The sequence below is a fragment of the Empidonax traillii genome, unplaced genomic scaffold (genome assembly GCF_003031625.1).
Source record: "Empidonax traillii isolate 1590-97213 ecotype Southwest subspecies unplaced genomic scaffold, ASM303162v1 scaffold1433:size205388, whole genome shotgun sequence".
Taxonomy (NCBI): domain Eukaryota; kingdom Metazoa; phylum Chordata; class Aves; order Passeriformes; family Tyrannidae; genus Empidonax; species Empidonax traillii.
In genome coordinates this window covers 76,294-88,774 of record NW_020956626.1, presented here as the reverse complement: position 1 = coordinate 88,774, position 12,481 = coordinate 76,294, and the positions used below count along the sequence as shown (strand labels likewise).

The 12,481-nt window shown below is 60.6% G+C and overlaps 1 protein-coding gene across 5 annotated transcripts; it reads right to left on the bottom strand.

The window, feature by feature from the left end:
- Positions 1–387: 387 nt before the first annotated feature.
- Positions 388–11,485, bottom strand: SLC39A14 (solute carrier family 39 member 14). Of its 5 annotated transcripts, none has more exons than XM_027907280.1 (10): positions 11,454–11,485; positions 8,478–8,538; positions 8,017–8,286; positions 7,737–7,923; positions 6,937–7,106; positions 4,832–4,954; positions 4,554–4,739; positions 4,226–4,433; positions 3,395–3,579; positions 388–3,162 (listed from the first exon to the last, which is right to left on the bottom strand). In XM_027907280.1, the coding sequence occupies exons 3-10, from the start codon at positions 8,269–8,271 to the stop codon at positions 3,016–3,018; spliced, it is 1,461 nt and encodes a 486-aa protein (XP_027763081.1). In that variant the 5' UTR covers positions 8,272–8,286; positions 8,478–8,538; positions 11,454–11,485; the 3' UTR covers positions 388–3,015. The 5 variants fall into 5 exon arrangements, with proteins under 5 accessions (XP_027763081.1, XP_027763085.1, XP_027763082.1 ...); XM_027907284.1 differs by lacking the exon at positions 6,937–7,106 and adding an exon at positions 5,448–5,617; XM_027907281.1 differs by lacking the exon at positions 11,454–11,485 and adding an exon at positions 11,419–11,444 and having other exon boundaries at positions 8,478–8,539.
- Between the last annotated feature and the right edge of the window lie 996 nt (positions 11,486–12,481).

The window sequence follows — 12,481 nt, the reverse complement described above, 5'->3', positions numbered from 1 at the left end:
CACTGCTTGGAATCCATCTCCCTCGTGTGAGCTGGAGAGGAATCCAGCATCCCACACCTCCTCCTCCTCCTCCTCCTCCTCCAAACCACTGCTGGGAAATACGCTTAAAATAAATAAAGGGAAAAAAATATCATTAAAAGAGGGTTTTTTTGAGTCGTAAAGGCCGTGCCACGCGGCCAGGCCGGGGTTTGTCAGTGCCATCTTCTGTCAGCTGCACTGCACTGCACGAGCCATGGAAATCCAGCTGGAAAACCAGGATTGCATCACCCAGACTGGCTCAAACCCTTCCCCTCGGAAAAACCAGGAGCTAGCAGCGCTCTCACCCCTCCACCATCACCCTCTCCCCAGCTCTGCCCACAGGGAGGTTTCACTGCTTGGGACCCTCCATCATTACAGAATATATTTTATTTATGGAATTTTACAAATATCTGTACAATTCACGTGACATAAGTTACGCTCTTTGTTTCAACGCGTTCTCTCCTACAACACCTGAGTTATCGAAATACTGAGATGGAACTGGAGCTTCCAACTGGACACGGGAAGGGAAACATGGATGAAAATCCCTAACAAGCGTCGATTTGGGTGGTTTTTCCCTCCTCATCCTCCTGCCTGCCCCATCCCTTCCCTGCTGGCAGGTTCCAGCCTGTCTAGCTGGGAATGGGAATGGAGGGGGAGCCTTGTTTCTCTGCGGGAGGGGGGGGGTTTCACTCCCACCCCAAACTTTGGGTTGAAGATTCCTCAAAAAAAAACAGGGTTAAACTGGAAACGAGAAGACGACGGATTCATGATTCCCACCTTGTGCCGAGGGGCTGCACCAGCTCCCAGGAATCCTAGCATCGCTCCTGCCACTTCCCAGCTCTCATCAGGGACCTCCCAGGACAGCCCGCAGGGGACAAACACCCCGATTGCCCCCTTTTCCATCGGTGCCCCACAGAAACCCTCCAGCCACCTGGTGTTTTCCAAATGCTTCCTTGGGAGAGAGGAGAGGGCACATGTGCCGGTCCAAGCACTCAGATTTTCCACATCGAGTCGCTCGGCTGCAGCTGCAGCTCCCTCAAGCAGGGAAAAGGAGTTTCCAGTGGCACTTTCCTCCTGGATTAGCAGCACAGGGAGTGAGTGTGAGGTGCTGCACAGGTGACCGAGCCAGGGCAGGCCAAGCTGCTCTGTCCCGCAGGGAAAAGTGACTTAAGGTGACAATCCCCAAAACAAGACACCACATGAGGTGAAGCAGAGCCCGCCTCTCCTTGAAGGAATCACCCGAGGACTGTGTGGTACCTCTAGGTGGAAGGTGCTCCCAAAAAAGGCTCCCTGCTCCTTGACAAGTTGCTATTTAGGTTTTGGGGTGCAGGACAAAGCCAACAGCCTTGGGGTGCTGAGGGGACTAAGGCTAGCCTAGGAAAGCCACTGAGAGCAGAGGTGACAATCCATAAGGATGCTGGAAATGCCAGAGTCCGGGGACTCGGTGACAACAGTTAGGAGCTTAGGAAGAACATCATCCAGCTGGGAATGAAGGGAATTCAGGGACTACAACCATCCACCCAGGGTACAGCGCTGCTGGAGGTGCTGAGCCCGTGCCAGGGGCTGAGGAAAAAATCCCTGGCGCACCCTTGGCTTTGCTTTCCGCAGGGTGGGGAGGGAAGGTGTGGGATCCTCGGCTCCAGGACCACACCGAGGTGGCAGGATGGTCACACACAGCCCCTGCACAGGCAGGGAGGGAGGGAAGACACTCCCTGACGAGACACCCTCAGCACAAACACTTCCCAAAGCTCCTGCACTGCTCCTCCATCCCAATCCAAGGGAAGCTCCCTGAATCCACTCCTGCTTATCCACATAGCCACAAGCTCACACCAGGTACAGGACGAGGTTTAGGGGCGGGAAAGGGGGTGAGAGGGGACCTCAAGCAACACGGGTGGGGTGGGCAACATTATCAATATGATAATTAGTAATTCACGTAGTGAATCTGGGGAAAGCCAGCCCCGGGGGGGAAGAGCTGGGAAGTGCCTGGAACACCCTTCTCTGGCTACTCCCTAAGGCTGGAAAAACACAACCTAAAGAGGTTCACAGTCTGGTATTTTTGTTTTAAAAACATCCCCCTCCCCGCCCCACCCTGAACCTCAGCAGTGTTTAAAAACTGGTGGCTGTTCCTGGGTGTCCCCATGGGCTTGGACACAGCCTGAGGAGAGACCCCTGTGCTGGGAGCCCACGGCCAGGCAGGGCTCTGCTCTCATCCCCTTCTCACCAGGAGGAGTTGGGATTTGCCCCTCTTTCCAGCAGCACAGGGCGGGTCAGGACAACCTGCCAGGCTTCTCCCAGCAGCCCACACATCACTCCAACCTGGCCTGGTGTCCTCTGCTCCGAGCGTGGACACCCAAAATGTGCTTTAAAATCCCAACCCTCTTCGCCTCGCTCTTCCCAGGGCAGGAATGGAGCAAACCCAGTCGGGTGGTGGTGACATCACGAGCCTCCTCACCCTCAGCAGTGCCTGGAGAGCACAGCTCCAAGGGATGGCTCATGGGGAACGCTCCAAGAAGGGTCTATCCCCATCATACACCCCCCAAAGGGGTCAGGACAGTGTCACATCCCATGGGAACGCCCCAAGAAGGGTCTGTCCCCATCTGTCCCCACCCCAAAGGGGTCAGGGCCGCGTGACATCCCATGGGAATGCTCGGAGCACAGCTGAAGCAGCTCCTGCCTCCCCACTCCATCCTTCCCGGGAGAGGCGAGGAGACAAGGGATACGACAGGGGAAAAGCGATCCTCTGGTCAGGTCAGTCCTATGGGAAAGGGGGATTCAGCCTCCCCTCAGTCTTGAACCCAAATAAAGTCTGTGGAACAGCTTTCAAAGCGATGTCTCCGATGTAGTGTGACGTCAGTGCCCGCACAGGTACCGTCGTTTGCTTGCAGCAGGAAAAGGAATGAAGAAAAAAAAACCAAAGAAAAACTCCCCTTCCCTCCCCCCCCCAAAAAAAAAAAAAAATTGGAAAAAAATGGATCAGGGCTGCAGCTCGGGCTGGTCCTACCCAATCTGGATCTGGCCAGAGTACATGGTGAGCAGCACCATGATGGTGAAGCCGGTGAGCAGCCCCGCGTTCTGGATGGCGAAGGTGATGAGGGCGCTGCCGTTCTGCTCGTCCTCCCGGCTCACCTCGTTCATCTCGGGGAACTGGGAGGGAAAAAACAGGCGTGGCAAAGGCTCAGCGACACGAAAGGCCCTGTTCTTCCCAGGAGAAAGCACCCACCATCCCACGGATTTCGCTCAGCCAGGCAAAGCAAAGCGGAGACAGCGAAGCGTGTGCCGAGGGGACGGAGCAAACCCCCACCCCCGCCCTGCCACCCTCCAGGCTGAGCTTTTCCTAGGAAAAAAGCCCTGGGAAGATCCCAAGCTCAGGATTTACCATGTCAGCCAGGGCTATGTACAGGAACATCCCTCCAGCCAGAGCGAAGATCCAGTTGGCGGAGAAGTGGCTGCCGGCCACGATGCCGAAGGCCAGGCCCACGTAGCAGCAGCAGGCGGAGATGAAGTTGAAGAAGAGAGCCTGGCGGATGGTCATCCCGGCATTCAGCAGGATGACAAAGTCCCCTGCAGGAGAAAATGACAGGAGGGTGAGAAGGGAAGGGCTGTTGGCAGCATCGGGACAGCACCGAGGCGCCGGTTTGAACTTTGGGTCATAAATCATGGTGTATCCTCAGCTGGAAGGGACATACAAAGGATCGTTGAGTCCAACTCCTCCCCCCGCACAGGACACCCCCCAAAATCACATCCTGTGCGAGCTCAAGCGTGGGCTCCCCCACTGCCCCTAAATTGAGTCCTTCACACCCAAACCTGCCTCTCCCCTCCACTAACCACACCACTGTCCTTAAATTCAGCTATTCACACCCAAAACCACCTCCCTCCTCCACTAACCACACCACTGCCCCTAAATTCAGACCTTCCCACCCAAACCCGCCTCCCAAACCAACGAGGTGTCGGGGGTTTTGGGGTTGGCTTTTTTTTTGGTTTTTTTTTTTGCCTTCAGACGTCTCCATCTAAATTTAAATCTCAGACATCATATTACCTCGTTATTTTTAGAGCGGCGATTACTCAGTGCCGTTTACAGCCCTCGCCTTCCCCTCACCGTTTATCCCACCCCGAAATCTGCCTTTCTCTCTCCAGGGAAAAGGGCCGGACTGCAGGGAGAGCAGGGCCAGGAGAGCAGCGGAGGGGCAGATGCGAGGGACTCACACACCCAGCTCGTGCGGGAACTCCTCGCACAGGATGGCCACGGAGGTGCTGATCCCTTGGAAGACGGAGACGGTGAAGGAGGCGCCGATGGCCAGCCCGTCGATGAAGTTGTGGAGGCCGTCGCTGAGGGTGATCATCCAGGCCAGCGTCCCGATGTCGGAATACCTCACCTCCTTCAGCCAGTAGCACACGCTCTGGGAGGCCTGCAGGTCCTGCCACAGCACCCCAACGTGGGGGCTCAGCACCCCAAACGCTCCAGGGGGGGCCTGCTGATCCCTCCTCCAGCCAGGAAAACCACCCCCATGCCCGTTAAATCCACACAGGGCTCTCACCTGGACAGAGAGGGAGCCCACCACGGCCTTCTCATCCCCAGAGGGGGGCTTGCACTCCAGCTCGCTGGTGAGGTGCGGGATCATGTGGTCCAGGTCCCCGTTCTGCAGCTTCTCCGTGACCCCCTCCTCCTGGTCCTTCTTGGAGGGCAGAGCCTCGGGGCCGTAGTGGCTGTGCCCGTGGTGGTGCTGTGGGATCAGAGGATTCAGGGGTGGCAGACACCCCGACATTCCTGCTGCCCCCCCTCCACCCCGCCCCACCAGCCCCTGCTCAGCCTCACCTGGTCCTTCTGCTTCAGGAGCATCTTCAGGACCTTCTCCGTGAAGAAGAAGAGGTAGAAGCCCCCGAACACCACGGCGGATTTGGAAACGTAATTATCTTCCTGAGGGTTGAATCCAAACGCCTGCAGGCAGGAGGGGTCATGGGTGAGGATGAGGAACAGTCCCTGGCAGGGTCCTTCACCTGCCTTTGGCCCCGGTGGGGAGGTGGCACAGCTTTCTGACCTCTCTAAGAAGCAGCTGCTTTGGGAACAAGCTCAAAAAAATGCCTTTGTGCAACTTTAATCTCCCTCATTCCCTCCTCCAAGCTGGCTGTGCCCCAAGGCATTGGATGCAGCACCTGCCCTGGGGCAGGGATGCCAAAATCAGGCTCCACGCTCAGAGAGGACCTGCCTTCGGGGCCAGAAAAGGCAATAAAACAGGGATTCTCTGCTTGAAGCAGACTGGGCTCCGCCTGGAGAGATTCCCTTCCAAACTCCAGCTCCAAGGGGCTTCCACAGCCTCCGTACCTGGCTCTGGGCTCCCCTCCGACGCTGCCTTCCCCTTCTCCAGCCAGAGAAACAGCCCCCGAGACAGAGAGAGACAGAAAAGCACAGACCCGCCCGGTCCTCTCCCTACCTCGGGAATGAGCTGGAAGAGGGCGTTGGAGTAGAGAGTTCCAATCGCCAGAGCTATGAAGTAGAGGAGCAGCCGCTTGTAAAAGGTCTTCTTCATGAAGGGCACCACGCTGGCTCCCACCAGCGAGCACAGGGAGATGACGGACACGCAGAGGAAACCGTAACCCCAGACTGAGGCGTGAGAGCCAAACCCACCCCGGGGGGGGGAAAACGGGAAAGGCGAGGGAGGAGATCAGCGCGGGCACGGGGAGGGAAGGAATCCACACCAGGACAGGACAGAGAGAGGAGGGAGGGAGGGGAGAAAAGAGGACATTCATTAGTGATTGTTGTTCATCTCGGCTTGGCTCGGCCCCGGCGCTGGGCGGCTTCGGGAACGGCTCTTTGGGAAGGGTTGGATTCTTGGAGCGAGCAGCCCTCGTAGCCGGGTTTTGGCAGCCGGGCCATGTCCCGGCCAGCCCCCGGCTCTGCTCCATGAGCCGTTCCCGAGCTGCGGAGCGCCCGGGTTCCCTGAGCACCCCGTACGCTCCATCCCCATCCCGGGCCACGCCGGGAGGCTCCGAGCGCTGGCGGGGCTGGAGCGTACGCACGGCCTTCCAATTCCCGGAAAAATCAGGAATTAAGAGGCGCTTGCTTTTTATGTCCAGCGAATAAAAGTTGCGGTTCTGGAGTTGAAAAGGGAGCCTTGGAAAAAACATCCCACTGCCAAGACGGGCGAGGTGAATCGTTGCCCTGGCAATGCCAGGGGGAAAAAACCCAGTGGAATTTTAAGGCTGGATGTGCAGGAGCTCGGATCCAGCTCATAACTCTATCCAGGAGCCACTTGTGCTCCTAGGAGCCACCTGGACAGTGTTCCAAAGGCGTCCAAATCCCTGTGGATTTATTCAACTCCAGAACTGGGCAATTACAACACAATTAATTTGCAGTATTTCTTGTTGGTCCCATCAGAGCACCAGGAAACCTCGGGGAAGCCTGAACCCTTGTGGGAACATTGGGCTGGGAAATCGGGGAGAAGGGGGGTTGTGAAATAAAATAAAGGTAATAAAAGACTTGTAAAATTTGGCTGATTCCAGAGGAAGCCGGTGCTGTTCTCTGCGCTTTTATATGGATATTTCCTCCTTTTATATGGATATTTCCTGTGTTTCACAGTACTCTCCCTCTACTGCTGCCTCCAGCATGGCTGAACACATCCCTCCAAGGGATGTAGTAGATGGAGCAGCAGCTACTCCCGGCCACTCCAGGAGCAAAGAGCTTCTCCCAGCCCATTCCCTCTCCTCAGAGCCAGCAGGGCCGGAGGACACAGCCTCCCTGTCCGCTCCAGAGGGTTTCCTGGTGCTCAGAGGGGGCGAGAAAAACCCTGCAGAGCCCCTGAGACAAGCCCTGAGCCTCGGGGACCAGTTGGATTCGGCGGGGTTTGGAGGCAGAGAGGGCGCCCGGTGGGGGGAGCTGCCCCTCCCAGAGCCAGAGGAGAGGGCAGGGACGTTCTACCGCACCTCTGGGATGAGCTGGAGGAGCGCGTTAGAGAGCAGCGTGCCGATGGACAGCGCGATGAAAAACGTGAGGACCCGGCGGAAAAAGGCCTTGGCGGAGCACGGCACGATGAGGACGCCGAGCAGGGAGGCCACGTTAATCATGGACACACTGAGAAAACCAAAGCCCCACACTGCGGAGAACGAGAAGAAACCAGAGGGGCCAGACATTACCGAGGCTCTCAGAGCCGGGCAGGTGGGAAAGGGCTGGCTCCGGGTCTGTTCCCGAGCCACGCGGCACCGGAGGGTCTCCCTCCCCGTGCTCCGGATGCTTCAGCTGCGACAAAACCGTCGGGGTTTTTTTTTGGTGCAGGGAAAAGTGGGAATGAAGCCATCGGGTTACTGGATAAAGGTTTTCCCGAGCCAGCCCCAGTGTGGGAGAAGCCAGGGCTGTGCTCAGGGCAGCTGATCCAAGACCTTGGGCATCATCAGGAGTGGGATACACAGGAGCTGGTTGAGCATCCGCCGGTGGCTGGAGGTCAGCGGGTCCCTCCAAGTGTCAGGCCACCCCCTCCCACCCACAGGGAGTTGTGGTAAGGTCCCCTCCTCATCCAGCTTTCCCGGAGGCACAGAGGTTATCCCAGCAAAACCACGCCACGGCACAATCCACAGCAAGGAAAACCCGTAGGGATTCCTGCCTGCTGTTGGCAAGAAATTCCCAGGAGCGGGAACCACCTGTGCTGGAGGTCCCGGGGTGCCTCACTGCTCCTGAGCTCCATGCCCAAGCCTAGGCAGCGCCTGTGCCCCTCCAGCTCCCCTCTTACCTTCAGCCGAGCTGGGCCTGCCCTCCTCCGTCTGCTCGTTTTCCTCATTTTCCAGGTTTTCGGAGGCGCACGCCCTCGACTCCAGCTGCTGCAGGATGGTGGGGCAGAACTCCTTGAACTCCCTGTGCCCCACGGCAGAGCCCTCGCTCAGGTTGTGGATGGCAAAAAGCTCCACGGAGCTGAAGCACTGGGGAAGGGAAGGGAACAGGAACGTGCCTTGAGATTCCCGCAGCTCCTCGGGGAGGTTTTTGGGGCGCGCAGGGAGGTTTCGGGGCCTTACCCGGGAGAGGTTCAGGCGCTGCTGGGGTGACTGGGAGACATTGGCGTGTCCCACTCCCACATCCAGGCGGTTCAGCAGGTCCTTGAGCTGCTTCAGGCTCAAGGTCTGGCTCTCTCCGTAGCGCTGGAGCAGATCCTGCAGGAAGGAGGCTGCGGAGACTCCCGGGCTGTCCCTGCCTGCCCGGACCCGCGGGCAGGGAAGGAGGCAGAGCAGCAGGAGCAGGCAGCAGCTCCGGGGGCCCGCGCCGGGGATCATGGTGCCTCTGGGATGCTGGGAGGGAAAACACACACGCACTGCTGTTGGCTTCGGCACTCCCAGCGCTCCGACCGCTGCTCCTCCGTCGGGACACGGCAGAGTTCTTCCTCGGGGAAAAGGGGACGCAGCGCTGGGAGCACCCAGATCCTGAGAGGGGGGGACTTGTATACAAGACAACCCACTTCTCAGAGCCACCCCCTGCTCACCGTGGGGGGCTGCCAGGACACGGTTCCCGGGGGTTCTCCAGCTCCGCAGCGCCTCGGGACCCTGGGAAGAGCAGCGGGTGGTGGGAAGCACGCAGGGCTTGTGCCTCTGCCAGCCTCAAATCCAGCTCTCCGTGGGGTGAGGAGTCACGCTCCAGCTCCCCGGCCACGCGTGGGTCCCCCCCGGTGCCACCAGGAATGGGACACAAATCCCTCCAGGACCTGGACGGCGGCGCTTGGAGGACGAGGGAGCCCAGGGGACAGAGGTGCAATTTTCGTGGGGTTATATTTTAACCCGGATAATTACCATGAACCGGCTCCTTCCCCGGCTCCAACTGCAGGTGCCTTTATAGTGTTTGCCCAGAGTCAATCCTTGCCCTCTCGGCTCCTTTCATACCCGCCGGGGATCAATAAAAGTGGGGTGGCACAAACCCGGGGTGCAAAGGAAGGGGCTCAGGGAGATTGAGGTGTGTGTGGGGGGGAGACACCAGGCACGACCTGCACGTCCACTGTGGGAGGCACCCGAGAGGCTGGAGAAGGGCCTGGGCTGCCTTCCTGGGAAAACTGCACCGGGAGGTGGGCGGCGAACTCGGGATTCACAAGGACAGGGAGAGAACAACAGTTTGCTGCCTCTGTAAACGCAATAGCCACCCTGATCCCAGTGCAGGGCTCCAGGCACCTGCTGCCTCCTGGTTCCCCTTCCCAGGGGCTCCCGGATCTCCTTGGGACACCCCACAGCCTGTGCTGACAGCTCGCAGGCTCCACTCTCCTCCAAAAACGAGCCCAGGACATTTTTGAAGCCTGGCCAAGCAATTGTTCCGAAAATAACCTGGGGCCAGGATTGTGAGGGAAAGGGGCACGGGAGGACCCTGATCCCCACTCAGGACCCTGCTCCCCATCCAGGACCCCGCTCCCCCTCTGAAGGCTCCCACATTCCCACAGGTTTTACCAGCTTACCACCACCTTGTGAGCTTTGTTGTGGAGAGGTTTTAGCCTCCTCCTGCCAGGGCTTAGCTCGGATGTTTTGGCTTAACCCCTCCCCTCCCAAAACGTGGGAAGGGAGCTCATCCAGACGGGTGCTGGTGCTGAGTGGGGAGTTCCTAAGGGAACCCAGACCCTTCCTTTGCTTCTTCCTCCCTGTCCCAACCCACCCATCCAGGTGGGTCCTCCTGGGCTACACGGGACATCCTGGTGGCCGGTGACCCCCACAGGCGCTGGCACACAGCCCACAGTGCCAAAGGTCTGTCCCAGTGACGGCACGTCCCGGGACGGGGGACGCAGGATGCCCTTCCCTGCCCGTGCCAGCCGAGCGCTCCCCATATCCCTGATCCCGCCTGGAGCCATCCCGCCGGGCCGCACACCCCTTGTCCCGGCCCGTGCCAAGGCACGCAGCCCTCGCCGGGTGCCAAAATCGCTCCCAGGGGTTTCTCCCGAAGCCGGGCTGAGCCGGATACACCCAGGGTGGAAACCCGGACCTCAACTTCTCCCCCACCAGCTGCCAAAGGAAAGGCAGGAAGCGCCGGGCAGCGGCCGCAGCCGCACGGGCTCGCTCCGTTTTAGGGCAAAAACGAGGTGGAGGAGCCGCCCCTGCGGAGGGGCCCAAAGAGGGACATCCCGAGGGGCTCCGACCCCCCGAAAACCACGGGCAGCGCAGGGCAAGGCGGGAGGGTTCCAGACACATCCATCCATCCATCCATCCATCCATCCCCGCATCCCGGGGCATCCTGGGGCAAAGGGGGCGTGCAGCGAACACCCCGGAGCGCGGCCCCTCGCCACCCCACCCGCCGAGCTTCCCCAACCATCCTGCCCGCTACCTCCAAGGGCGTCCTCCCGCCGGGATCCGCTCCCGGAGCCAGGAGCCAGCGCCTGACCTACTTTATCTCCCTCTGGGATGGGGCACGGGGACAAACCGCTGCCACGGGAAGGGACGGATGCCCGGCGAGGGATGTGCCCGGGAGCGATGCCACGGCAGCACAACGAGAGCTCCCGAGGCCACGCCAGTCCTTTCCCATTTCCCCGGGCTTCACTTCCCAGCGATCATCGATCCGCCAGCGGGAAGGTGACGCCGGGAATAAGAACCGCTGGCAAAGCCGTGACCCCGGCGACGTCAGCCCCGCGCCAGCTCTTCCCGAAATCCCGCTCGCCGGCGCAAGGCTGGAAGGGGAGGGGGGCAGCGGGGGCTCCCAAAAAACCGCACCGGGCACGAATCCCGCTCCCGCAGCCGGCGGGGCCGAGCTCCTTCCGGAGCAAACGCCGCTCCACGTGTCCCGCGGGCAGGAGGGTTTCCAGGAGGGTTTCCAGGAGGGTTTCCATGCCCTGGGGCACGTCCCGGGGCCACGTCTCCCGGGTCGCCCGGACCCCCCTCTGCCCCTCTGGAGCCTCCGGGCAGTGTCTCGTCCCTTCCTCTCCCCGTGACCTCTCCCCGCAGGCCCCGGGGCGGGCAGCAAACAGGGACGTATCCCGGCCATCCCACCCTACACGGACCCCCCACTCCAGCCCAGTGCCCCCCGTGCTGGAGCTGCTGCTGCTGCCCCCCCGTCCCTGCCCCATCCCACCCCAGTCCCCATGCCCGGCCCTTCTGCCCCCCTGCCTGGCCCCAGGGCTTGCACTGGCGGTGCCAGACCCCATAGCAGCGTCCTGAGTCCCAAAATTGGGTCCTGCGTCCCAATAACAGCGTCCTGCGCCCCACAGCCCACCTCCACCTGCCCCAGACCCCGCCGGCAGCCCCAAAGCGACCCCCAATGCTGCCTCGAGGCCTTAGGCCCGCTCCTACACCCCCAAACCCGCTCTCCCGCAGCCTTCCCCGCATCCTTCTCCGCATCCCGCAGGGATCCTCTCCCCCATCCCCATCGCCATCCGGGGCTCGGGGCCGGCCCCAGCGCGCTCCCCCCGCGCTCCCCGCGGGGCCGCGTCCCCCGCAGCCGGTCCCTCGTCCCGTGGCGTCGTTCCCCGGTCCATCCCGGCCCATCCCGGTCCTACCTCCGCTCCCGGTCCCGATCCCGGTCCCGATCCCGATCCCGGTCCCGCCGCCGCTCGCGCGGGGCCGCGCAGGGCGCACGCTCGGCGCGCGGGCACGGGGAGCGCCCCCATTGGCTGCCGGAGACAAGGGACACGCCCCCTCCGAGGGCATGGCCACGCCCCCCCGCGGGTTTTGGGGAGCGGGACCCCCAAAACCCACCCAAAAACATCCCAAAACCCACCCAAAAACATCCCCAAACCCGCCAAAAACATCCCCAAACCCACCCAAAAACATCCCAAAACCCACCCAAAAACATCCCCAAACCCACCCAAAAACATCCCCAAACCCACCCAAAAACATCCCAAAACCCACCCAAAAACATCCCAAAAGCCACTCAAAAACACACACCCGGGACCCCCAAAAAAACCCACCCAAAAACACACCCGGTACCCCCCCAAAAACACATCTGGGGGCACAGGGACCCCCCAAAACCCTCTCAACACAACACCTGGGGGGAACGGGACCACCAAAACCCACCCAGAACCAACACAAAACCCCACCCTGGGGGGCACAGGGCAACACATGGACCCCCCAAAATGTCCCTTGAGTGGCACAGGGCACCTCAAGGACCCCCCTCCAACATCCCTCAAGGGCACAGGGGGGTTCTGTAACCCTGGGGGTCATAAAACATCCCTCAGACTCCCCCCAAACACCCTCTGGGGGCACAGGACACCCCTCAGCCCCTTCCCAAGGGGACACAGCAGCAAACAGACCCCACCCCGGGGGACAGGGCACCCCAGGGACCCCCTTAGTAGCACTGGGGAGGTTTGGGGGGGATAAATCCTGCCAGCCTGGCAGTCAGGGCTGGCCCTGGCTCCTCTCCCTGTGCCAGGGAGCAGGGACAGGATATAAAAAGCTGCTTGGTGGGAGGCCAGGAAGAGCAGGGACATCCCCCCATCCTACACCCCCACTTCGTTCCAGCACCCCCAGCCCTCCCCTGAGCCAAGTTTTGCTCCCAAATCCCAACCCAGGCCGGGCCAGGGCTGCC

Excerpts from the sequence above, each read along its gene's own strand:
- SLC39A14 (XM_027907280.1), bottom strand. The coding sequence starts at position 8,271 with ATGATCCCCGGCGCGGGCCCCCGGAGCTGCTGCCTGCTCCTGCTGCTC. Across the intron at positions 4,740-4,831 it reads TCCTGAAGCAGAAGGACCAG|CACCACCACGGGCACAGCCA; the intron begins GTGAGGCTGAGC and ends CTGATCCCACAG. Across the intron at positions 3,163-3,394 it reads ACATAGCCCTGGCTGACATG|TTCCCCGAGATGAACGAGGT; the intron begins GTAAATCCTGAG and ends TTTCCCTCCCAG.